Below are 26,598 nucleotides of genomic sequence, written 5' to 3' on the forward strand. Positions count from 1 at the left end.
TCTCTCTCTTTCTTCTCTCTCTCTATTTACAGGAGAAGGACTGGTGCAGACCCCAGCTGAAGAGTTGACCAGCTGTGTAACTGTACCCACATCATATGAAGGAGCAGTAAATGCTCTTCTGACCAGTGCTAATGAAAAGGCTAAATCAGCACTCATGGAACTCCCACCACCTCTTGGCCCAAAACAGGGAGGAGTGTCATCAGGAGAAGAAATGATCTTCTGAAGGCTTTCTCTGACCCCACTGCAGGATATTAGATAAGAAGAAAAAAAGCATTTTTGTTAATCCATTCAGTACTATACCTCTGAATGTGTAAACAGATTTCCCAGCAGTTTATGACCTCATGGTACCTGGAGACCACATTTAGAGCTGTGAGGAGCAATTTGTCACTACAAACTGTCTGTAGCTTCAGTTAGCAATGCTACAGTTGGGTGAAAGTTAAATTGCACAGTAATAAGCAAGAGAAGAGGATATGGCAATTGAAACCATCAGGACACTGTAACAACCCACCTTCAGATTCTGTTTTTATATACCTTTAAAACAATATTTCCACAGTGTTCTTTTTCTCGCTTATTATTTTGTACTAAAAATAATTTTTAACTGACACAAGAATCTCAAGGAAGATCTAAGTAGCTGATTATTAATCAGAATGTTCCTTCTATTAAGTGCACCCTATAATCTCTGATATCACTGTGTATAGTCACTAGAATATGAAAGCATAAAATGTATAAATGATAAATGTCACAGTAGTATTTGTTTACATATTTCAAATATATTAGGAAACATGACTGCCTTTTCCTCTAAAGACATAAAAAGCAGCATACTGCAATCTCCAAGCGATTTTCCACCTTCAAGTTCAGGAGAGATATCAGGATGAAACTATGTTTTTCAACAGATTCCTCTATTGCATCCAAAGAAATTAAATAAAACATTGTAACAATAGTTTGAATGGTGCCATTTTAGCTTTAAAAGCATGATAGGAACAATTACACACACCTGTCTTAGCAGCAGGCATAGAAAAAATAAATGTAGAAAACAACATCTCCAGAGAGCTTCATCAAAGAAATCGCAGGCAGAAAACAGGCCTACAATCACTTTTAGCCATGCCTTGACAGATGATGTTGGATCCCAGTCCCAGGAGTGACTTCTTAACTGCTCAGACCTTGAAAACAAGCGTTAGAACTGCTGTGATTCAAGTGTTCATCTATGAAATGACTCTTTTCCTAGAACACCTTTGTGCTTGTGCTGCTACTTTGCAGATTACTTAAAAATGCCCCGGCTGGCTGGCTGATTATGTTTGCTATGCATCATGCCTTTCACTATCCTCGTTCTAAAAGAAATGCTATCTTACATGCTGAAGGCTAAGCTGCAGTGTTCAGATGAAATAAAGTACCTTCTTGTTTGAAAGACGCTGCCAGTTCTGCACAAACACAGAGGAAACTGTCAAAACACAATCTAGGTGCCAGAGTACAGCTACAAAACACTTACTAAAATCCTTTAGAAAGCAGGAAAGATATGATTCATGAGACAGTTGAAGAACTTTACTTACATAAGTGCAAGGTAGAGACTTGAATATGCTTTTACATTTATAAGAGGTTTATATTTAGCAAATAAAATTAATTTTCATTTCCTCATCATTCAACTAATTCAGTCTTACATTCTGACATCTATTATCTTACCTTTTGTTAGGAAAGGATTTGGCTGATAGAAGGGCTTTGTCTGCTTTGGGGAATTTATTCCCTCCCAGTCATGCTGATCAACTTTCTCACGTGAACTCACAGGTCTTTCATGACGGTCCATTTCAGGTACATCTCAAGTACCAGTTCTGAAACACAAATAAATGAAAAAGCCCTCAAACTAATAACAAACTCTCCTTGCTTAGTTTTAAAATGAAACCTGGTTTTGCAGGATCTGTTTTTGCAGGATTGGGTTTTAGTAGGATTTTGCCTCTACTTACTCTTTAATTGGATATGTATCTCATTTCCGTCACTTCATTAGGGATGAAAACATATTTGCCAGTGAGATTCAATACAAACCATTTTCACGATTGTTTAATATTTAAACTCAGTGTAATTGACATCTAATTGTTGTTGACATTTAATTGCATGAATTTCTGAAGTTCCCTTTTGCTAAAGAGCTTACAGTACAGGACAGTAATATTCAGACCACACACCCCACATACCCTCACTTCAGAATCCCAATGCTGTCATTGGAGAGAAGATGATTCCTGACGTAGGTGTTCTGAGTAACTGCGCAGTAAGAGAGTTTACTTCTGCTATTTATACATACAGCCTATACAGGCTCCTCACTTAAGACAGCGCAAAGAATACCAAATGCCCAAAATGTGCCCATTCTGCTTGACCTATACATAATTTTACATAAACGTAAAAAAAATACTGATGAATTACGTTATGTACATATTTGTATATATTTAATTTTCCTACTAAATAAATTCTGCTGGTTGCATCTCCTGTGTCATGTTGCAAATGAAGAGTGGAACTACCAGAGAAAGGCACCTTCTGCCTGTCAGATGCTCCCTTTTGGCCTGTGTGGGGTACTCGTGAAGCGCTCCTGTGATGGTTTTTTCAACATAGCCTGGACATTCTGGAGAAGAATGAAAAGGTTTGGGTGCCCTTTGAGCTGTAGGCATGCAGTTCTGTCAGAGCTGGAGGGGAAGTTTATTACATGGAAAATGGATAAATCTCTCCTCTGCTCTTACCAGGTATTCAAGTCCCAGTCCTCTTTGGCACACTCAGCATTATCACACGTAACTCTTTCACGTATTTATTTATGGGGTTCCTCCTCGGACCTGTATTGCACTCTGCCGCTCACCCTGTTGCCTGGGAGCAAAGACAGCCTTAGCTCTTCATTTGGAAGCCAGTCCAAAGGACAGCGTGATGATGCTCTGTGATGGTCAGGAACACATAGTGTTGGCACAGGAGCACAGCTGTCAGGTTGCAGTTTGGAGTCTGGGTTAAAGGGGCTTGTCCGTAGGCTCACGGTCACAGCGACCTCCTGATGATGCTTGTCTTGAAAGACATCTTTTGGCTTTTGCCATAGATAAATTGCGTTCAATAGAAGACACACATCTTGTCTCCTGAGTTATTGTCATGGGGAAGAGCTTTAAGTCCCCAAACACACCGAGGTTAGGGAAGAGCAGGGGGAATTCCTCTGTTCCCTCCTGCAGGAGAGGACACTGTGTATGCCAGATCCCTGGAGGACAAGAGAAAAGACTAAGACACCAACGGGCTCCCCCACAGAGTGTTGTGAGGCATTGGATAGACACCAAAAAACCCTCAAGCTCCCAAGCAGCGGGTATTTGTGGTGAACCCGGAATATAAATGGACATTTATGTTGCGGTGAATGGTTTGGTGATCTTAAGGACGTGGTTAGGTTTTGTAGAGCTAGGTACTATTATAGGGTTACTACTGTAGGGTTAGGTGTTACTACAGTAATTTGATATTATAGAGCTTTTCTTAAGTTCAAATTACAAGAATTGCCTGTGTGTTGGCAGCATATTTAAAAAATACCAAAACTAATCCATCCCAACAGGTCCCCAGCAAGAGCAGCAATGACATCTAGCTTTGTCTTTCAGGCAAGCCTCATCAAAACAGAGCTTCAGTGTTGGATTTAAACTAACCATAAAATTCGCTAAGCATCAAGAGTTAAGTAAACAAGACTTTAACAATGATGACAAAATTCATTACTATTACCTTCCATCAGTTTTTAACAGATGGCTTACTGCAACAAAGGGCGCAGACGAATCAAACGTTAAAGAGGCAACTACTGCCTCCGCCCACTCAGTCAGAGCCCCGCCCCTCCCCCGGCGCCCCGCCCGCTTCCCGCCCTCGGAGGCGGCGGGCAGCCGTTCCGCTGCGCAGCCCCTCCCACCCCGCAACCGCCGCTCCTCGCGCCGTCCCACTATGTCGCGTCACGGGAGGGCCCGCCCCTCGCGGAGCCCGCTCCACAGCCGACGCATGCGCCCTGCCCTTCAGCGGGCCCAGACAACCCCTGAGCGTCGGGGCGGGGCGCTCGGGGCAGCCGGAAGTAGCGTGTGGCTGGGGGCGGTGCCGCGTACCGCGTGGGGCGGCTGGGGCGCGTGCCGCTAGTGCCGAGATGGAGGCGCAGATGGGGGTGGTGGCGCAGATGGAGAGCCTGGCGTTTGAGCCCCGCAACGCCGGCCCGGCGCCGGGCGAGGAGCAGGCGGCGAGCGCGGAGGGGGCGCCGGGCGAGGAGCAGGCGGCGAGCGCAGAGGGGGCGCCGAACCCTCCGAGTCCGCGGGAGGGCGGTGGGGAAGACCAGGCCCCGCCGCCCCCAACCGAGGAGGCGCGCTGCTCGCCGCCGCCTGCGAGTCCCAGCGGGCCTCCTGCCGCCGCCCCCTCGTCGGACTCGGACAGGTGGGTTTAGCCCCGGGGCGAGTCGCTCTCCGCGGGTCGCTCTTTTCCCCTCTGAGGTCTCTTCCGCGGCGGCGCGTGTGGGCCCGCGGGGCGGGCCGCCGGTCCTATGGCTCCGCGCTCTGCGAGCGAGGTGTCCGTGTCCGCCCCCCGCCCCGGTGTTTCAGTTTCTGTAGCTTTCTTTTATCCATTAAGGATGGCATTTTCAGTTGTATTTCACTAGGAGTTTTATTGTTGAATTAATAAGCCTCCAAAACAATGCCTGTAAGGGTGTAGGATTTAATGAAAACATGAGTTTGGTCGTGGTGGCCTGTAGAGTGTCATGGTTGGCTGGGCCACCATGGCCGTTTGAGTGTCTTGTTTGACATGGTCCTAACAGAGTGCTCCTACGTCACTTGTGACAAGACGTCTGCAGTGTTAATGCTGAAAAAATTTAAATGCAGGATTCAAGGTGAAGAGCCTGCAGATCTTAACCCATGCTGTGATGCTGGTGGAAAAGCTTATTCTCAACCTGTATGCTTTTTATTAAAGGTTCTATCTTCTACTTGCATCTGTGCTTTGGTGTTCAGTATAGTTGGTGAAAGGTAACTAGTTAAATGTGGGCTCTGTTTCAGTCTTAGAGCCTGCACACTTTGTCAGTTTCAGTGAGTTTTATGTTTTCTTTTTTGGGCCATTGCAGCAAGATGCTCCTTCTAACTAGTGGAGGCGGAAATGAAGTCTAAGGATCTCCTTTTAAAAAGAAGATACTGAGCTCATTAACAGTTAGTGGCTTAAAGCTTGACTTTGGAAATACTTTGTTTGCTTGGTTCAATGTTTTCCTAAAATATCATGAAATGATGGAGAGTGAAATTCCTGACCTATGGCAGGGGCTTCACATGTACTCTTTTTTGTTTCCAAAATCTGTTGCGCTGATGTTCAGATGAATATTAAAGGTAAAATTTTGATAGCTTTAACTTACTTAGCTGTCTATGTGCATCTCAAACTTCTTTCTTTCTTTTCTTTTTTCCTCCCTCCACTGATTGGTCTCTGGGAGTCTGACTTATTTTTGTCTTTCTGCTCTGTTGATTTTGTTCCAAGAAGTCTGTATTTGGCTTCCTCAAAAGGTTTATTTGGAGAGGTGCTTTTATGTGTTGTCTTTCCTATCAGCATTTGTTGTGAAAAAAAAAATAAAAAAATGCAGGGACAGATAACCGAAAGCCATCCATTTTCTTGTGAAGGAGACAATGTAACACTAAGGAATCTAGAAGGGAGTGTTTTTTGTGGTTTTTTTGTCACTTTGTTTCTAAATTCTGCTTTTTTAATGGCCAGATCAGGTAAGAAAGGATAGATGCAATTTTGCAAAGGTTTGCTTGTCTCAGTGTGTTTTTGTGTAAGGTTTGTAATGTGTTTTTTTCAGTCACTGGGATCAGTTACTCCACATGTTTATTTCTTCCACCAACTCTTGAAGAACTTAGACTTTTGCTAAAAGGAATGTGTTGACATGAATAAGGAGTGGTTTCTTACTGTACTCTTTACTTGAAATGTCAAGAGTGTACGACAATAAACTTATCTTATGCGTGTGTCGGTGAGAAATATTAAATTACTAATCTGTGTGAATATATACTAGGGAAATTCAGACAGGCCTTGAATTATGAAACTAAACTTTTTTATCTGCAAAAAATATTTTTTTTTTTTTTTTACCTTCATAATGCAAGATGCATTGCCTGGAATAAGTACTTTCTTGGCTTTCACTTAGCTTTATGCTAATGTTGGGATCGTACAAGAAGAGTGAGTGTGAGCTATAGAGGGTAGTTTAATGTATTTTCTTTGAAAATTTTTTTGTGCTCTGCTATGTCAAGTGATGTTCAATACTGGGAATTTAACTGGTGCATAAAATGGAAATATGCTGATAGCGCGTAGACATTATGGTCCTAATTTGGCTGTATTTGTCTAGGTACTATACAGAAGTGACTCTAAAGTCTCATTTCACTTGCAAGCCAATGAAGTATAGGTCCTAAACTGTGCCTGTTGCACATGTCTGACAGAAGGAGTTATGCTGGTGCTGCACTTCTGCATGGGGTAGCCAGTGAGAGAAACTGGACTAGGTGAACTTAGAGGTGATTGCTTTCATGCCACGTGCGCCATTCAGCAGTGAAACAGTGGGAAGCCAAACGAGCCATTGTAGTTGTTAGCATTTGCTCTGAACTGCTGAAGCTACTACTCTTCTGAGGGTTTTTTTTTTTTATGATCTTGTCCAGTGGCTTGTAGGTTCAGAAAAGATTGCTGCTTTTCTGTATACTTTTGTATACATTTAAGGAAAACCTATCTGGTAACCAAAGGTATTTGAGTAATGTGTAATCTAGCCACTCTTTTTATCTGTAACGTGGAAGTCTATATTTTAATTCCCATGTTTGTTTTATTTAGTGGTACGGATTCAGATAGTTCATCAACTACATCCTCCTCTTCGTGTTCTCCTTCAACAGTATCTGATGAAGACGATCATCCAAATGAGAAGGATAACAGATCTTACTGTGTTAAAACAAAAGATGAGTTGCCTATTGATGTAAGTACAATGTGTTATCTTTTTTTAAACATTTTTCTAGTAACCCAACTTAAAATACTTTTAACTTAGTATATTTTTAAGTCATTGCAATACCTAGTGATTGAAATGTATGTTTTTACACTAGTTCAGGTATAGCACAGTTAATAACTTTGAATGTCTCATTTTTCAATGTATTAAGACCACTCTGAAGTGAGATTCACAGCTCATTTAAGGTTCATATTTGTATAAAATCACAGTTGTAATTAATGAAAACAAATAAATTTCCGGATAAAATTCTGGATATTTTAGTACTTTTTTTAGTTGTTTGTATCTTGCAGGCTTTCATCATCCTTTCTCTATGTGAGAGACTTGAAGGTCTGATATGTCGTGCAGACATATTTCAAATGCGTTTAGCCTTGAGGTAGAAATTTCAAATGTTGTATTAAGCCTCCCAGAGGTTCAGACTGCATTGCCTGTGTTCGTTTAAGCAAAATTATTAGAGTGGTCATGGGAGTGGTTTGTATTTGTTTCATTCTGCAATTTTTGTTATAGCACTGTTTTATGTGTTTGCATCAAGATACTGTCTTTTGGTTTTGATTCCCATAAATAACATACTCATTAAGTATCGTTGCCATTATTCCTCATTATCTCAAAATTAAGAGGTTTAAAGGAATGAGTTTTAGTAATAATCTGCTAACGGATGATTAGCTGTGCATCATTTGCAATGGATTACAAATTAAAGGATAAGATAACACTGTAATGTCAATGTACATTCACAGTATAAGTTTATCTGTTATTCTGTAGATCTCTCCTCTTCATTAAAAAATGCTTTCCGGAATGAGACACAAGCCTGGTGAAGGGTACAAGAAATTATTAGAAAGGTAGATAAAAAAAACCTCTGAAGAGCAGATACATTCGGATGCATTTACCTTTGCTTCCGTGCTCTGTAAGAGTTTGTAATGAAGTGCTAGATGACTGTCTGGAGGGGCTGAGGCATTGACACGCATTGGTAGTAGCAAAAACAAGAGATGGAAGTATGTTGTTAATTCTTAAACTGTTGCTCTGGAGACACTTGGAGTAAAGAAAAGCTCTTGAGATATTCTTTTATCCCTGAAGTTAATCAAAGATTGAGAAACAGACATAACACTGTGTCCTGAAGGAGTAAAACATCGGAGCAATTCCTGTTTACGTGCACTTCGTGTTGAACTATGATTAATAGTAGAATATTTTAAGTGCTTCTATGACAACTTTTACAGCACTGGACTTCTGAACAAAGATCCTTGCTCAAATAGATGTACTTATCAGGTTTTATTTACCTTTTATAGCAATTATTTATTTAAATACAATTCATGTTAGTCTGAAAATGCTTTGTTGGTCTGCTCTTTTGTCTCATTAGCTTACTAGCTTCAAGTCCAAGTGTTTATGAAACATTGTCTTCTTTTTAAGTACTGGCTTGATTAATTTAATTGGTTCAGCAAAGCTATAGCTTTTTCCCAGTGATAGTTAATAAGAACTGAAGTTCTAGCAACTACGTTATTTACTGTGTCTTGTACTAAGCCATTCTACAGTAATAGAATTAGTCTATGTAAAAATGTTGTAGAATGTCTTGTGTAAATTTGAGGGAATACAATTTCAAAATTAAAACGTATCTGCTAAAAATGAAACATGATGATTAGTCTTTTACCCCAAAGTTCCCAATAATAGCTAACTTCTTAAAGCATGGGTCAAAAATAAAATAAAAGATTCAAGAAAGTGTTTAACTGGAATATGGAGGAAAAAAAAGTGTAAGTATTAAGGAGTGTTAGCGGAACTGTTTTAGAAATCTCCTGCTTTGAAGTGTAGGATTGGCAGATATCATACATAGTATGACAGATGGTACAGTTTACCAATGTGAGATTTAAGATCAAAATCTTAGCTTGCTTCCTACTGGCCTTTGTCCTTTGACTTGCTCTGGCATCCAGGATTTGCTTAAGTTTTAGCAGTGAAGTTGGTTTAATGTTGGAAAACTTACTGTCCTGTAGAAGAGTGAGTGTGGTGTTTCTATCTGAATTCACATCTTGGCTTTAATGCTATATTACATGATCTGGGAAAGTCTTGGCCTCTGTTTGGTCTTTGAGTTTCTCTAGAAGCCTTTGCCAAGCACTTTTGTTAAGAGTGAAGATCATCAGGTGAAGTTTTGATAAGACAGAATAAGATTCTTCTATTGGAGAGGGTTTTTATTTCTGGTGGTGGCCTTTAAAAATGCAGTTCAGTGCTACGGTTTGAACTCTACCTCCAAATTCAGAAGATGTTGAATTTGAAGATCATTCTTACTCTGGTTGCCCTTACCTTGTATTCCATATAGTCCATATTGAATTCACAGCAGTATAGTATATACATAGAAATCTTAGTTTATGATTGGACGTAGATGACAAGTTCGGTGTTTATCAGCGTTTGATAGCCGATTTTGATGCTTACATTTGAGGAAGAAGTTTAATTTGAATATTGTTTGTGTAGTACACATTTGTATATCTGAAGTTTGGTGCTTTTTTCCAAAGTGTTCTTTATGATTATGCTCTTGTACCAAATACAACTTTTAACTAAAAGTAATTTTCTTTATATAGTTGTCGTGATCTTTACATCTTCCATAACGGTCTGAATCACAGCGTAAATGGACAGACACCATTTTGTCGAATCAGATGATACGTATCTGGTGTATTTCATACTATTTTATCTCTTGATATGTACATTTTTCTTCTGTCATGCATTGAACGTGGTTACAGGTTGTCTGATTTTTTTGATTACTGATTATCTATTTATTGTGTTGTACATTGAACTTAATTTATCTAACTTGAAAGTTCAAAAAAAAGAAGAAAATGTCTATCAGTTCTTGGTTTTCTCCAGCTGAATAAAATTGGCTTCTTCTGCTTTAGTTGCAATGGAAATATGTAGAGTAGCGTCTCAATAGAAAAGGTGTCTTCAAAAGTGACATTCCCCCAAGATGAGTTCATTTAGAATTAGTCTGAAAGAGACAAATCAAACTAAATTTTTTTATTAACTGTCAAATTTAAGCAGCAACAAAGTGATGAATGTCTTGGTGTGACAAGATTATATTCTGAACATTGACTTGATATTTTCAGGAACTGCCTCCTGTTGAAGACTTATCAATAGTTCTGCCTGATGATGTTGAACTGAAGCTCTTTGGGACAGTTTCCAGCATCATCGAGCAGCTAGGTAGGCAAGATATGTTTGCTTTGTTTGTAATTAAAATAATTTCTGTGTATCTCTGTGTTAATTGTGTATTTAACTGTTCCTTCAAAGTGTCGGTACTGCAGCATTCTATTTCCGGGAGTAGCGGGTTCCTGAGTGAGAACTCAGATCACCAAATGACATTTGTGTTGAATTCCCTTTTAGTTCATTTATGTCTTCTAAAGATGTAAGATACTATGACTATTATGCATGTGTTTCTATGTGACTTTCATGTTCTAATTTTTCATAAAAAAGCCTTTTTTCACCATGTATTATGATCTTTATATTAATTCTGGCAACAATAAGATTGAACATTTGCAGTAATTTAAGAAATCTTCCAGTTGTACATGCTGCATTTGAATTGTGTCTGAAGATACGGGAGATGTATAAATGAAAGCACAGATGCAGTACAATACAGGCCCAAGCGCTTGCTTGTTAATATATGAGGACGGGAAAAAGACTTATTTCTTTAGCTAGTGTAGCAGTGCTAGGGTAATTGGTGTATTATGCGTGTTCTTCTTTTTCTTTTTTAATTCATCCCACTTCTGGGATCTTGACCAAATACAAGCTGCCACTGTCGGCAGTCATAGGACAGCATGACTAACATGATTATGTAGGTATTGGAGGGTAGGCTTAATGGGATTGAGACATACAGTGGACGTAAAATTAACTGCAGGCGATACACATTTAGGGATCTTTTCAGATCTACCTGGGACCTCAGTTTTTGATACGTGAAATCAAAGTTTTGCTGAAGCTGGTATTAATAAAATATCCATAGTATTTTTGTATTAAGCTTATTTCAAGTGTTCCATTCTGCTTGAACTGCTTTCAAAGCAATTTGCTTATGGAAATTAGAAATTAAGTTCAATTTTGAAGTTAAAGTATTTACGTTGAGTGGTGTACAAAAGAATTAAGGAAAATAGCCTTTGCTATTAAATTTTCTTTTATTGTGAAAGACTCCAGCTAATACAGGCAGTTCCTTTACAGTATTTTTGGTGGTGGTGTTGGTTTGGAGTTAGATTTAATTTGATTCATGTCCAGGAAGCTGGCTTGAGAGTGTGGAAGGTAGTAATCTGGTCATTGTCCTCTTGTTCTGCTTTGCCCTTTCTTGCTTATTGATAATAATGGCGACTTCAAGAGTCTGTTTTCAGCTAAAATGATAGTTTGAAAATAAAAGAGAAACGGTTGAATCATATTTTGCAGTTATTCTTATTTTCGTTCTAGTGCGTGAATGTTTAAACAAAGCTGTTTTTAAAGACTTAATTTGAAAACTGTCTTTAATTTCTAATCCTCCTTGGTGCATATAACCTTTTCAAATCCTGTCAGTTACTGATAGGTCTATTCTTGAGTCTGTCTTCTACTTCATGTAACTGAAATATATGAATTGTTGAATTTAGATTGGTTGGTTAAAGTTAGAAAACAGACTAATAATCATACATGAAATAAAGCCATAAGAATGGAATAAAAACCCAAGATATCTGTGTTTATTTTTCTGCTTTTACTACCCTGCTTTATGACTTCCTCTTTCTACACATTTTCCTTTCTTTTCAGTTCTTCTGGTGTCTGAGTGGCCTCAATGTCAATTGATTTGTGGCCTATTAGGGACTCTGGCACCTAACTGTGGGTTGTTTTTTGAATTTTTGAACTGAAATGAAACCTGTGCATACCAGGTTTGTATCTAGTATGAGGGGAGTTGAGGTCTCATTTAGAAATCACAAATGCTGATTGTGGGGCCAAAATAATAACCTGAACACTTTCTGTCCCTTTGATGTATTGGAAATCTCTGCTGTTTTCTGTAGCAAGCTTCCAAGTTCATCAGTCTGCAGTGTGTGATATCTCTAATTTGGCTATTTCATACTATGAGGTGAGTTTAAGGCAACAACAGTATAGGTTCATGTTTGAGTCACATTAGCTAAAAGCAAGATGACAGTACATTCTGTGAACTTCAACTTCTGCTCGGTGTATCAGAATTTAACAGAACTTTTGCTGTGTTTTGCTTTAAGGTACTTAAAAAGAAAAGAAAAATTCATTGTGTGGGTTGTAGCCTGGAAAGTAAACAGCTTTGGTATATATGAGAAACCTGCCCTAGGGCTGCATTTTGGGCTCTGGAAGAGTAGAAGCTGAGGATTTTGGGTGGGTTGGGATGGGGCAAGCTATAAGTCAAATAGGCTGTAGGTGATAATGTTTCTCCTGGGTTTCATGGGACTGGCATGACTTACTTTTTCAGAATATTTTCCTTAGACTACTGGAAGACTGGGGGCTATGCGTGATCAATCAAATTGAGAGCATTTTCTGAGAGTTTTTAGTGTGTGGTTTTTTGTTGTGGTTTTTTTGGGTTTTTTTGTTGGTGGGGTGTTTTTTGGCTGAAATATATTTCTCATGAGGGTTAAGCAACACATTGGGTTCTTTAACTGTATATTTTATCTTGCAGGTAGGCACAAAATAAACTGATTTCTCTAATTCTCTTGAAATTTAGTGAACTATTAAGCCTGTAGCATTGTCACAGGCTTGCTTGGCATGTCACAAGGTGTTTGCAGATTGAATTAATAGCAAAGCTGGGGTTCTAGCTTGATGAGATGTTTATTGCTTTAAGTCCTGTTATGTAAGTTTAGCAGCGATAATCTTGTTAGTTTTTGTTGGTCTGAGTGACACTAGGTGCTTGAGTGACTTTATTTGAAGATGGAGAGGCATTGAAAATGATTAATTGAGCATTTTGTTGTTTCAGAGGTAGAAAAGGTTATTTTCAGAATTAGAATTTTTGAGTCTAATGCTGCTAGGCCTCTGTATTGACAGCTTTACGCATAACTCCTCCTGAATGTAAAGGAGGACCCAATATTTCTGTTGACTAAAGCAACAAATGTGAACTAGTACCAAAGAGTGAACTACTCTGAAGATTTCAGTAAAGAATAAGCTCTTTATGTCTTTGAATCTGGAAAACCTAAAAATGAAGTTGCCTGTGTATCATATGAAGTATTTAATGGAGGAAGAACATGCTTCTGTGTCCATTTATAAGTGTTTAGATTTCATATTTTGAGCTACTAGATGACTTGCTCGCTCTGACCACTCATACCATCATTAATCATGGATTAGGCCCAAATGTAGTATGAGACTATGACATTAAATTGCAGAAATGTATTTCAAATTGTGTGTCTGTATACATAAATGACACCATCAGTTGCTACTGTGACTGGACTGCCAGACATCTTTTGTGTTCTGGTCTGATTCTTATGACTTACTAAGGGAAGTTACAATGAACAGCCATCTCCATTCTTTTTTCCGAGGAGAATTTAATTTGCAATACTGAGAATGCAGAATATGCACTCGAAAAAACCAGGTTATTGCTGCTATGCACTTAATTAAGAAACATCCTGAGTAAATACAATGGGTGTCTCACACATACGTATATCTGAGATTTCTCATTTGTACCTATCATCTGGTCTCCTTTCTGTCTCCACCCCAGAGAACAATAATTCTGTAAACAAGTGTAAATCTTACCACTCATATATCACTGGAGAAAGGTATACGATTGTAAGTTGTTTTGTGTGTGTGCAAGAATTTTCAGGTGAACGTCAATGAACTGTAGTAGGCAAATAATGGAGTGGTTTGTTAAGTTTCTCTGCAATTAACTACATACTGCTGTTGAAACATAAAGTTCTAATTGATTATTTTTTTTTCCATTTTAGTAATAATTGAATCACTAAGAGGCCTACCTCCAGTAAATGAGGAAAGCATAATTTTTAAAGAAGATCGGCAAGCAGCGGGAAAGGTGTGTATAAAGCATAAAAACCCTGTTATTCTAATATAAAATTCAAAATACTCTTATGTTCCAACAAGTAGTGTTGAAGTCAATGAAATAAAAGATAATGTTTCCTTGATATGTAGTTTTTCTTTGTGCTTTTGGCTCTTGCTGTAGTCATCTATCTTCTTTAACCTCAAGAATTCTTAACCTGGAATTCATTTCAGAGTTTGAGTTTCTGCTATTTTATGAGTGCTTGTGGAGAGGGGAGGTTGCTTTCAGATGTGTCATGGCTTGAATAACAGGGTGTGCTCTTTTATTGCCAGGAGTTGGGGGCAAAGATTGGAGAAATTAGAGTCAAGTTTCATGAAAAATGGGGAATGTTTACATATCTATGTTCTGCTGTTCCAGTTTAAGGCCAGTGTGTGCTTTATGCAAGTATAATGAAGAAGGTTTGCTGAGAGGGGTGTTGCACTGAATTTTGTATGTTTTATGGGGAAGGAGAACTGTCATCTAGAACAGTTACTACTATAATATCTTTGAATGCGAGTGTGAGTGATGTGAGTGAAACAAAAAAACACAGCCTGAAATTGCAGCTGTTCTGTACAACATCTCAGAATTCTCTGTTCTCCACAGAACTGTGGAGCAGACAGGGAAACTGACATAAAGGCATCTTGTAAAGATGAACTTTGAGGGATAAAGGATCGGGGGATTGTTCCAGTTATAAGATATTTGAAAGCATAATGGAGAGAGAAGAACAGAGATTTGACAAAAGGAAAGATTACTAAAGTAGAGGAAGCAGACAGTGAAAGCATTGCGGTTGGGTGGGCAAAGGCAATGTCAACATGTGAGAACTGAGTTTTCCACCTTGTGACGTAAACAGTAGCTGGGGAAATATACTGTCAAACAAAATGTGGTAATAAAACTAAAGTATGAAAGTAGCTTTGTTTCATGCTGCATTTTGAAAATATATCAAACTTCTTAAATACAAAGCATCTTAAAGCTTCACGGTTGTCTACAATAAAATTAGCTATCTACTCATGGTGGTTTGCTTAAACATTTTAATTTTGTTTGTGTTTCAGATATTTGAGATATTTGGTCCTGTTTTACATCCCTTTTACGTGTTAAGATTTAACAGCTCTGAGCATATCAAAGCAAAAGGTATTAATGTGCAAGATAGCATGTATTTTGCTCCGTCAGTGGAGGACTTCACCCAGTATATATTTGCAGAGAAACTAAAACAGTGAGTCTGACTTCTTTTCTAATCTGGTTAGAATATATTTTTTAACATAGCTAAAAATCATGGACTAAAGTTTAGGCTGGAGTGAGAAACTGTAGGACTAAGCTTGACACTAAAACTTTTCTTTTTTTAGATATTCTCAACTGTGTTGTAATCACAAAGTTGTACCGTTTTGCCTTTCGGAAGAGTACAGAGTAGCTGTAAACTACAAGCTTCTGAAGTGTTATAATTACTAAAGTTCAGTAGCTTCTTACTCAATATAGTAAGCTTTTTTCTTTTTATGTTGCTGTGTTTCCTGAAATATCATAACCAGAAAAAAAATTCATTGATACTTCCTTCCCCCACACCCTCTCACACACATACACATGCATGGGTTTTGCAAGCTGAACTTAACTGGATTTTGTTGTTCTGCAGATTCTTGTTTAGTTTCATAACTTAGAATAAGCTTGTTTGAATTCTGAACAAGTTTGTATTTATTTACTATGTTTATTTCGTGTTACAAGGCCAGAACTGAAATGTAATTACCAATAAATCTGTTGTGCAGTTGGAGAATAACAATTCTATATGAAAATTACCTGCTGTAAATTTGGGAGAGGGGAGGGATTTGAGTGGTAATGTAGTATGATGTTCCGAAACTTCTCAATAGCGTTCGTGTATCCCAGTCTGCCTGAGGAAAGTAGCATGTATGAATAGGACTTCTTGCCATTTGAATAGAAGTGTAAGGAAAGATACAGAATAAGAAATAAAGCATAATAAATGACTGCTAGACGTTAGTGTTCTAATTATTCGTGAATAATTTTCTGAAATAACTATAGACTAAGTAAGTCCTTTGTCATCCAAGCGACTTAGTCTCTGTTTATTAGGATCAGTTATCATCTGACTTGCAAATTTTTTCTGACTATAGCCAATAATATTGGTGTCTGCATTAATTGCAACTGTCAGTATTCATACTGAATAATTTTTTTCTTCAGTCGTGCATGTGGCCAGACTTGCAGCAGTCTTCATTTTTTTTTCTTTCTTTTCTGCTTCCGTGGAAGCAACAAGCATATTTTTTTCCCTTTCAGTGAAGACCAAAATAGATCACTTTCTCACTCTGCTGCTTGTTTGTTTTTCTGCAGCATTTTTATGCCAGCTGGTCTTTGATTTGTGCCAGTAAACTTTGTTGCTTAGCACAGTAGCTGCACAGACTTTAATCATCTGCTTACTACATCAATAACTGTACTGTACTCAACATCTGAGATGTGAGACTCATGTTTTAGTTTGTTACATGCTTTGCAACTAGTTTTGGGAACAATTTGTCTTTTGGTAGTACTTTACTATCATATATGGTACAAAATTGAACAACAAAAGGAACACTAGGTAAGATGTTTCGCACTTTCATGACTTATCAGCACACCTGAACAGCGCATCAGATGTTGTTTCTTGCCCTGCATTAAAATGAGTGGTATGAACACCTGTGTAATCTGACGTAAACCATAATTTCTGAATAATGGGACTTAAGTTACATTTCATTGAAACAGTTTTTTATATCTGGGTTTTGTCAGTAAATGTTCTTAAGCTTTTGTGAGGCAATTGGTACTGTTTGTTGAAGCTGCCTTTTCACAAAGTAGGTGCCATTGAAAAAGGATAAAGAATTCAGATTTCTGATCTGTGCTGTAATGTCTATATAAAGAAACCAAGATGGCACGGATAGTAGAAAAGTTGAGCTTTGCTCAGTGCTTCACAAAAAGGCTTTTGGACCTTAGTAGATTGCAAATTTGATGACCAATGTTTTTTATTTTCTGCTTTTTGTTAGTTTGACTCTGTGCAGACCAGCTTGTGGAGTATTATAGGCTTAAAGTTTTAGAACTGCTACTCAAAATAGTGATGGTTCTTTGAAAAGGAAAGGAATCAGGATTAAGATCTGAAAGAAACCTTAAGTTTGAAGCTTCCTCTGAAATCTGGCATGCAATCTGCTTGCATTGTACAAAATTGCAGTGCTATGAATAAGCCTTACACTTTATAGCAAAATAAATGAAACTGTAGTGTAAAACTTCTTGAATGCAAAATAATTTTGTTGCTAAAAATAGGTTTATGTTATATTGCCTGAAACACAAAGTAATTCTAAAGAAGCTTATGTATTTTCATGATTCCTATGAGTCACCTTTTGTTAGACTTCCAGATCTTACAGTATCTGAGTTCAGAAATCAAAGAATTGCTATCTTGTTCTTTGCAGAAGATTATTAGGTTTCTCAGAGCATGACGAAGTGTTTTGTATTTTGCTGAAATGGGGAAGGGAGAATGAGATAAGCTGCCTGAAGAACTTAAAAGGTTTAAATTTTGCAGTCAGTAGTACTACGTATTGCCTAATGACCACAGGACTTGGAGTTTCTTGCATGCTCTAGTATTTCTGGCAGGCATGTATTGCCCCAAAATAACAAGATGAGAGGGAGAAACGAAGAAGTTGGTTCTTCATAAAAAAAAAAAGTGTGTTACTTTTCATTATTGCATAGGTAGAGAGTTTTCTGCAGCTGAGAAATTACTCATATAGACCCCTCATCTTCCTTTACTCGTGGTAACATTTTCTTCTAATTGAACTTTAAAATGACTTGCATGCTAATATGATTTGCTCATAATCACAAAGGTGATGTGTCTTTATGGTTTTCTAGTGATTTAGAGATTGAGCTTCAGTTTTACGGTTAGTGGCTGAGGCACAAAGTACTTCCAGATGACTTGCCAGCATTCTCATGGGCAGCCTTTGACTAAGGGGCTCTTAAGACCAGGCTACCTAGAGCTGATCATTGTGTACTTTGATGTAGCTATTGCTGCTTGATGGTTGCTGACTTGGTGAATACATAAAAAACCCCTTGGTTATTAAAGTATGGATTGAAGACTTTTCACACTGAACACATTGGTGTTTTTAAGTATATGGTTCCATTTTGCAAGTAAGAATTTTCAGTATTGCATTATTTTATATAGTTTGTCTGCATAGGTAAGGATTGTGTCTTGACATTTCAGACCAAAATACATTAAATTTGCAGGTAGTGGGGAAAAACCTTCCACAGACTTTAACAGCATAATTTAAATTTGTTACACAAATTTGTTGCTAATCAAAGAAATTACTTGATTTTTAGTGAAGTTCTTAGAGTGGTGGGTGAAATAAATGATACCACTTCAAACTAATTTTGGTGCTTGTCGGGCAAGACAATTGAGTTTTTGCTTCCTTAAATGTCTTTTACCTTTTTAATTTTATATTTACAACAAAATGAACATGAACAATGAACATGAAACCTAATTTATCTAGCTAACACTGTATTAATAGAATTGTAAGCCAAGCTTAGAGGGTTTTCTTGTTCTGAATTCACTTCACGGTAGATGTACTTAAAGTCTGTGTCCTACTAGACTAGTTCATTGTCCTTTTTAACTGGAGATACGTATTCTGAAACCAGAAGAATAAGAAAGCTTATGACTGTAGTCAGCAGTTAGTCAGCATAAGAAAGCTGCAGTGAACTACCTCAATTCAGATTCAAAGCAACTTAGGTTCAAAAGGATGTGTTGAGAGAGTATCAATCAAAGCTTAATATCAGCTGTGTGAAATGTCCGGTATTCACTCAGTAGGACGGTTTTTCAAGTGACATATGTAGTGAATTTCTAAGTTGACACATACATTACTATTCACGCTGAAACAACATTAAAAACCAAATGCCTCTCTTAAAACAGCCAGCTCCTGGTGTAGGAGATCTGATAGTTTGAAGTGTTACCCTATTTGCTACAGTACAGTTCTTGCAAATTATTTCTAACCTGGAATATGTTGCTACTATGTGACTCAAATGAGATGGTTCATAGCCTCCTTACACCATCTTCCTTCATCTTGATTGTCTAATTTGTGGTTGTTTTTTTTTTTTTCTTTTAGGGAAAAAGGTTCAGATGCATCTTGGAAGAATGACCAAGAACCACCACCTGAAGTAACTATAGGATTTTTTGGTTTACTGTTTTTGATTACAGAAGATATATGTAGAAAAATTTCTGTGCAGAGTAACTAATTAGCAAGCTTATTTTTTTACACAGACAATAGTTGGATGTACCTCTTTTCTTCACTGAAAAGAAGGTCATGCTTTTCTTGGAGAGGCCTCACAGTCAGCGTAGAGAGTACTAGCTGTCTTTTTCTACTACTTGTTTTTTACAATTGGGAAAATGTATATCTTCAGTTCCTCTAGTCCTTCAAGAACGTGTTTTAGCAACCTGAATATTCAACTTTGAGTAGCAGTGCTTTTACCTTGCCTAATAGTTTTGCCCCTGCTAGGGAATTTTTGTCCTTGCTGTTCTTTGACTGCAGCTTTGTCTTTTCCCTTGCCACAAGCAATTGTTTGTCTTTAAAGGCCTGCTAGTACTCTGCAAACTGCACTACTTGGGTGTTTAAGCTGTCTGCTCTGTTAGATTGACACCTCCTCTGTTGCATTCTTTGAATAGTTTCTTAGTAAGATTTCCCTACTGTTTGCTATTATAAAACACTGGTTTAATGAGAGGAGATGACCTTCCTCCATACAAAGGCAGTCATAAATGATAGGAGATGACCTTCTTCCATACAAAGGCAGTTATACAGGATTGTGTAGAAGTGAGAGCTCCTCATGATCATTGACATCCTTTACTGTAGGATCTGTAAAGATTTCTTCAACGACATCCAGGCTTCCTGTCCAGTGCTCCTTAACTCCACTCTAACTATACTTTTCATGACTATTCTCCTCTTCTGTAAGAATCACAAGGCTGATAGTTTTACTGAGGTGTTTTCATGAGATTTGTTTTCCAGCTCAACACTTGAGTCACTTTTCTTTGCAATTTCTGCTTTAAGCCTATCTTATCCAAAATAGCTGAAATTCCTAGAAGCCTTGTGTCTACCATAATATTCTAAAGAGATCTCTCTATCTGCTTGTTTTGAATCTTGGAAGCTTGCATAATTAGCATAGTTCTAAGCTATGTAGCATGTGCTTCTTACTCTATAATTAAGTAGGAATGGTATTTTTTGTGGGTTGGTGGTTTTTTTTTGTGTTCTAGCCAATTTTTAGAATAGACTATTTCAGTTGGAAGGGACCTACAATGATCATTTAGTCCAACTGTCTGACTAATTCAGGGCTGACCAAAGCTAAAGCATGTTGGTAAGGGCATTGTCCAAATGCCTCTTAAACACTGACAGGCTTGGGGCATTGGCCACCTCTCTAGGAAGCCTGTTCCAGTGTTTGACCATTCTCTCAGTAAAGAAATGCTTCCTAATGTCCAGTCTAAACCTCCCCTGGTGCAGCTTTGAACCATTCCCACATGTCCTATCACTGGATATCAGGGAGAAGAGCTCTCAGCACCTCCCTCTCCACGTCCCCTCCTCAGGAAGCTGTAGAGAGCAATGAGGTTGCCCCTCAGCCTCCTTCTCTCCAAACTAAACAGGCCCAAAGTCCTTAGATGCTCCTCATAGGACATGCCTTCCAGCCCTTTCACCAGCTTTGTTGCCCTCCTCTGGACACATTGAAGGACCTTCACATCCTTAAATTTTGGGGCCCAGAACTGCACACAGTACTCAAGGTGAGGCCACAGCAATGTTGAATACAATGGGGTAATCACCTCTGTTGACCGGCTGGTTACAGTGTGTTTGTACTCCAGGATGTGGTTTGCCCTCTCGGCTGCCAGGGCACACTGGTGACTGCAGGGCTGCTCTCCAGCCACTCTTCTCCCAATTTATACTTATGCCCAGTGTTACTCCATCCTAGGTGCAGAATACGGCATTTGGACTTGTTAAATTTCATCCCATTTATCATAGCCCAATGCTCCAATCTATCTAGATCCCTCTGTAAGGCCTGTTGTCCCTCAACAGCACCTCCCAGTTTGGTATCATAAGCAAACTTGCTAATGGTGCATTCAACTCCAGCATCCAGATCGTTGATAAATATGTTGAAGAGAACTGGCGCTAGTATTGAACTCTGAGAAATAGTGCTGGTGACCAGTTGCCATCCAGATGTAGCCCCATTCATTACAACTCTTTGAGCTCTGCCCTTCAGCTACTTCTTCACCCAGTGCTCTGTGAAACCCCTCATCCCACAGTTGGACAACTTGTCCTGAAGGATGCTGTGAGGGACAGTATCATGCTGTGGGGGACAGTATCAATTTTTGCATTCACAGTCCTTATTCCAGGCCCGTTGTTCTGTCTTGAAGGAGGGATGTTGTGACAAGGGTTTTTCTATGCTTGAAGATAGGCCTTGTAATGATGTATCAGTCTGTCAACACAGAATGTTGCTTTTTCACTATGGTGAGGATGATGCATTTTGAAATAGCTTTTGTGGGAAGGAAAAACATAACCGAGCTGAGCAGTGTTAACTTGTCTCAAAGAATGCTTGTCTGTCAGCTCTGACTGTAAATTGCCTTCTTTTCTCGGGGGGACATCATCTCACAGAAAATCATCATTTGATAATTAGAAGTGTTGCATAGAATTGGACTGTAGGTATGTGATCAATAGAGCTGTGAAAGGCTGTCTATGTGGAAACTTTTGGATAGTCTTAGCAAACAATTTTCTAGTGATGATGATACAAAATGTGCTTATTGGCTAATGTTGAGCTCTTTTTTTGTTTCTTAGTCATATCTTTAAAGCTGTTCAGGAGATAAGCTTGTAAATGTGTAATTTGAATTTTTAGGAACCTAAGTAACTTTAAAATTTGGCTAAATACAGTCAAGCAGTCAAGTCTTCTGCAGATAGAGATTCATTGCTTTTTCCAAAGTTGGTATTTATTTTTGTTATGATTTTTCTTAATTATGATACTGTTGCCTTCAGGTTAGAATCTGAAAGTACAGGGGGAACTTTAGATTTACTGTACTTCACTATAGGAAGGAAGGAAGCTTGAATAAAATCAGTGATGCCAAGGATGGGCAAAGTTGATTGCTTTTTATGACACTTTTGTTTCCATGGCTGTTCTGACTTTGTGATATGTCTGTGTGCTCTGTTTTGGAGAAAACACCACATCTAACATCTTGCAATCCTTAACTAGAATAATCTTTGGATAGTTCTAGCAGTTAAAGTTTACACTAAGATATCCAAGCTGTGACAGCTGATGAGCTGATAGAAAATAGCTTTTGCTGTGAAGGTAATAGCTGTTGACAAGGATGCAGATTAAATTTTATGCCACTGATGCTTGAAATTGTCTCTTACAGCCAGACTCTTTTAGAGTCCTCAGCTGGCAGCTGATTCTATAACTTTTCTGGCCAGCTCCCATGGTAAACCATGTGCAATTGCTGGAGTCAGTTCTTTTTGTGATACTGTGAAGCTTTATGTTTGTATGAACGTTAAATTAATCCATGTTAGGCCTTTTAAGCTTGCTACTTTAAGGTATATGGTAAATGTTCCTTTTCTGACAGGCTTGTAATTAGCCCAGCTTAACTGTAGACTCAGTAATACAACCTTTGTCAGCCTTGTCTTTGGGGTGACAGGATGACGAAGTGTGATCTGTATGTTGCAAGGCTAGCAGGAGCAGATAACTGATTTCTCTGTGAGGTGGCTTTTATGGAATGTAACTTGGAAATTAGCTAGCAACAGAAGGTACCTGTTTGTTATTTCTGCTCTACTGGAGGATGGCATACTGAAGTTCTTAGAAAAAGGAGCTAGTAAAAGATTTTACTTCATGGTATATATCATCTTGTATTCCTTGTGGCTTTTTTTGAGTAAGAATATAATCCACTTATGTAGAAGAAGAAATAGTTGTATTCAGAATTAACTTATATGTGGCTTTTTAATGTAGTTTAACTGTGCTGAGTTAAGTATTGGTTGCCAGATTAATTTTAACTTATTTTAAAAATCCATATTTTAATTCACCTAGTCTGCAGTTTGCCCTTCGAAAGCTTTTTCTTGGCAATAACTAGCCAGCTCCCTCAGAGATTCCTGATTTTTTTCTTACTAACTTCTAGGCAATCAAAACTTTGTATTCAGTACTTGAATGTTGCTGTTTTTAGGAAAATTAGAAGGAATAACTGAGTATCGTGTAATTGTCTCATGAGAAATTTGTGGAGTGTTAAGTTTTTGATTGTGTTGAGAAGCCAGCTGAACACACAATGGCTCTTTGAATGCAAAATAGGAAAGTGCAGCTTTAATATTCTTCTAAGCTGACTCCGGGATGGATTGTTTTCTAAATAATGATTTATTGCTAGAACTGAAGTTCTCTGTGCAGTCTTTCTATGGCTTTGTTCTCTTTTTTTTTTTTAACCAGGCCTTGGATTTCAGTGATGATGAAAAAGAAAGAGAGGCAAAACAGAAGAAAAAGAAGCCTCAAAGTCAGGGAAGGAAGAAACTCAAACCAGAAACAAATGCATCAAGTGAGTGAATGCTATGAGAGAATGCTTTTTCTGTTAAACTGAGTTTGAAATACACAATGCTATCTATCTTAATGATTGAGCTTTCAAGCAAGCTTTCATACAGTTAATGAGTATTTCTGTACTTTTCAAAGTTATATTCATGAATTTGTGGCTATGTTCCTTAATTTTTTTTTAAAAGGAAAACAAAGGGGTTTTTTCCATTAAACTGTGGAAGGGAAGTAGTATAGGAGCAGGACAGTTGTCAGGGGAAATTCAAAGGCTCTTACGACAGTGTCAGCTGACACACAGTGAGGATATAGAACAGATGCCACCTTGCTTATTGCAGGGGTTATTGGGGCCCAAGTTCAGCTTAAGCCTTTGAGTGCAGGGAGAAGATAGAGGAAGGCCATCTGCAATTTTTGGAAACCTATTTTTTTGACAGTCAGGGAGAAGGCAAGTCTTAGATGGGGAATTTATTCCTCTACCTGAAAAGGAAGCTCTTCCTTGCCCATGGCATATAAATATTCCTTTAAAATAACTGTTACTTGTGTAACCCACTGAGAACCTCTCTGTTTACCTAACACAGTCATTAGATGAACAAACCTGTTGTAGTTTAATAAACTATGTATAGTTTTTCATAATATACATAGCCTTCTTCACCTTCTTGTCTCCTGCTGTTGACAGATCTGTTCCAGGTGTATGCTTACAGCTGTGGTCTGTTTGCAGTAACCAAATTTTCCTATCTGTCTTCTCTCATGCCTCTCTACTGTCAAAACTTTTTCCTTTTTGGTTGCCATTATTCAACCAAAATTTAAATCGTATCCCTCTTTCTTTTCTCACTGGTCTGCTTCTGTTGCATGCTTTTGTACCGCTCCCTTTAAATACTACTGACTCTCATCCCTTCCCCTCTTCCTCTTTTTCTACTACTTACATATCAGGTTGCTTCATCTGTCTGCAGCACAGTGCTTTCCCCCATTGATTTTCTTGGACTTACTCCTTCTGTGTGTTTGCTGCTCTTCCTTTGCAAAGCTGCTATTGTGCCCCACTGAACACCTTATCTCTTGATCTGGGAAGTCAGTAACTGTCCTGTTAATTGTTTTGTGCTGTGTACAGTACACCCCTCCCTTGTACTCTTTAAATAAAGCTGTGATCTTTCTTGGACTGGCTTTTGCTGTATGGTTTTGACAGTTCTTCCTTAAGGGAAGGATCTTAACCTACCATACTTTCCCTGCATTGCTGATGGTTATTTTCTCTCCTGATTTCTGCTTATCTAGCATATGGTATGTTTTCCATCATATCCTTATTCTGCCAGCTTATTGCAGACCTACCTTTGCCTAGGGCTTGCTAAGGCTGTTACTGAATTATGTTCCATAACTGAGAACACAATGGGAGGAACTGTCTCAATCTGTCAGGGGAGTATGGGTTAGGATTTGCTGTGTTTTTCTGTAGATAACATGGTATAAATTGACATTGTGTGCAATTTAGTTTGGCTGTAGAATTCAACAAGGATGTCTGGCAAATTGAGGCACAAATTCAGTCTCAGCTGGAGTTTTGCTTGGTTGCATATTCATAAAACTCTTGAGTATATTAAAATTGGCTCATTGTTATAATCTTTGATAGGAGAAGAAAGAAAAAAATATTCACTCAAGTACTTTAACTTCAGTGCTTCTGAGAGGACTGTGTGCACCAAAGGAGTCTAAGTTGTAATTCCCTATGAAAATGAGTAGGAATTTTGGTACGCAACTACCTTTCCAGACTTAGCTTTTCAAAGGTGAAAATGTTTCTATGTAGTCTAGTGCCAAGGATTAAGCCCACACAGGTTCTTAAAATTCAGTGATTTTATGCAGTGTTATGTCCCTAAACACCTTTTTGTTTCTAGCCCTAAAATTCTTCAGAGATAGTGTTTTGGTTTAAATTCTACAGCATTTTGAATATCTTAGCAGCTCTTTGCAACATTTTTAATATTTCAGTGCTCTTAATTTTATAGCACTTATCCCATTAATACTCTTACAGTATTTATACAAAGTAGTAGCACATTTTTTAAGAACCTTAAATATATGTTTACAGTGATGTGTACAGGGAAAATTTCATCTTTGAAAGATGAATGCTGAAAGCTAATTGGCTAAAGGTACAGGCTGCCTTTTTTCTGACAGAGTAAGTTAATTTTATTCATTTGAGTTTGAATAATTTCTTGTGTTCTGTGTCTGTGCTGTAATATCAACTCAGGTCTGAAAGCTGTAGACCACTTTTGTGTAATGCAGTGTTGATTTATCTCCAGTTTTAAAGTGTGTTACTTTTAAATCTTGTTTTAAACCAAAGCTTCCAAAATACTCATAGTTTGAGTGTTCCTGTGATTTATTAATATAAATAAAAATCCCTGGAGGGGAAGAAAGTTAAATTTCTTTTTTAATGACTGAATTTGCAACCCTTGGGATCATTCTTTCTATATTACTCTAATAAATCAAGATGAGTTACTAAACAGTAGACTTGGCAGTATTATTTTGTTGTTTATGTATTATTTGCCAGTATTATTTGTTGGTAAGCTTACTTTTCAAATTCCCTTGACTTCAGCTTGAAAGATTTTTGAGGACTAAACTTAATTTTTCCAAAATAATGTTAAAATGGTGTGTGTTTTCTCTTTTTATTTTTTGTAAGGCGACAATAAAGGATTTCATCAGTCAGTGCAACAGCCTGCTTCAAGTTATTCAAGGGGGTACCGTGGCAGAGGGTTCTCGAGGGATCCGTTTCCTCCTCCATCAGGCCATCCAGGTTTTTTGAGACCACAAGTAAGACCACCACAGCTGTACTCTTCAGACAACAGAATACATCAGGAATCTGCAGTGTTTCCACAACCTCATAGAAAAGAAAATCCAGTGATGAAACAGTATCCCTTTCCTCCTCCAGTTTTTGGTTCTGTTAATGAGATGCATCAATTCCACCTTCCGCCTTCAAATCTGAATATGAATATGATTTGGACAGGCCCGAACATGTACAACTCATCATACCCATTTTTGCCGCCGCCGCCACCTCCACCTCCTCCAGATAGCCATCCTTCTCAGTTCGGGCCTTACTAAGTTTCCATAAATGTACATACAGAGCATTGCAGTTTAAAGGGAGGAAGAACAGGCTGCCAAGACTGCATTCCCTTATTTTGGAGATGCTTCATTCAGTAGAACAAAT

General features: G+C 38.2%; 1 protein-coding gene across 1 annotated transcript; it reads left to right on the forward strand.

Moving 5' to 3' along the window:
* Positions 1 to 4,114: 4,114 nt before the first annotated feature.
* NAF1 (nuclear assembly factor 1 ribonucleoprotein) lies at positions 4,115 to 26,598 on the forward strand. The gene is made up of 8 exons (XM_059818206.1): positions 4,115 to 4,395; positions 6,796 to 6,934; positions 10,033 to 10,126; positions 13,825 to 13,907; positions 14,960 to 15,120; positions 19,010 to 19,061; positions 23,334 to 23,439; positions 26,074 to 26,598. The coding sequence occupies exons 1-8, from the start codon at positions 4,115 to 4,117 to the stop codon at positions 26,490 to 26,492; spliced, it is 1,335 nt and encodes a 444-aa protein (XP_059674189.1). The 3' UTR covers positions 26,493 to 26,598.

The sequence above is a fragment of the Gavia stellata genome, chromosome 5, assembly GCF_030936135.1.
Source record: "Gavia stellata isolate bGavSte3 chromosome 5, bGavSte3.hap2, whole genome shotgun sequence".
Classification (NCBI taxonomy): Eukaryota; Metazoa; Chordata; class Aves; order Gaviiformes; family Gaviidae; genus Gavia; species Gavia stellata.

Coding starts and splice junctions, on each gene's coding strand:
- NAF1 (XM_059818206.1), top strand. CDS start 4,115: ATGGAGGCGCAGATGGGGGTGGTGGCGCAGATGGAGAGCCTGGCGTTT. Junction 15,121..19,009: donor TTTGCAGAGAAACTAAAACA/GTGAGTCTGACT, acceptor TTTTTCTTTTAG/GGAAAAAGGTTCAGATGCAT. Junction 19,062..23,333: donor ACCAAGAACCACCACCTGAA/GTAACTATAGGA, acceptor TTTTTTAACCAG/GCCTTGGATTTCAGTGATGA.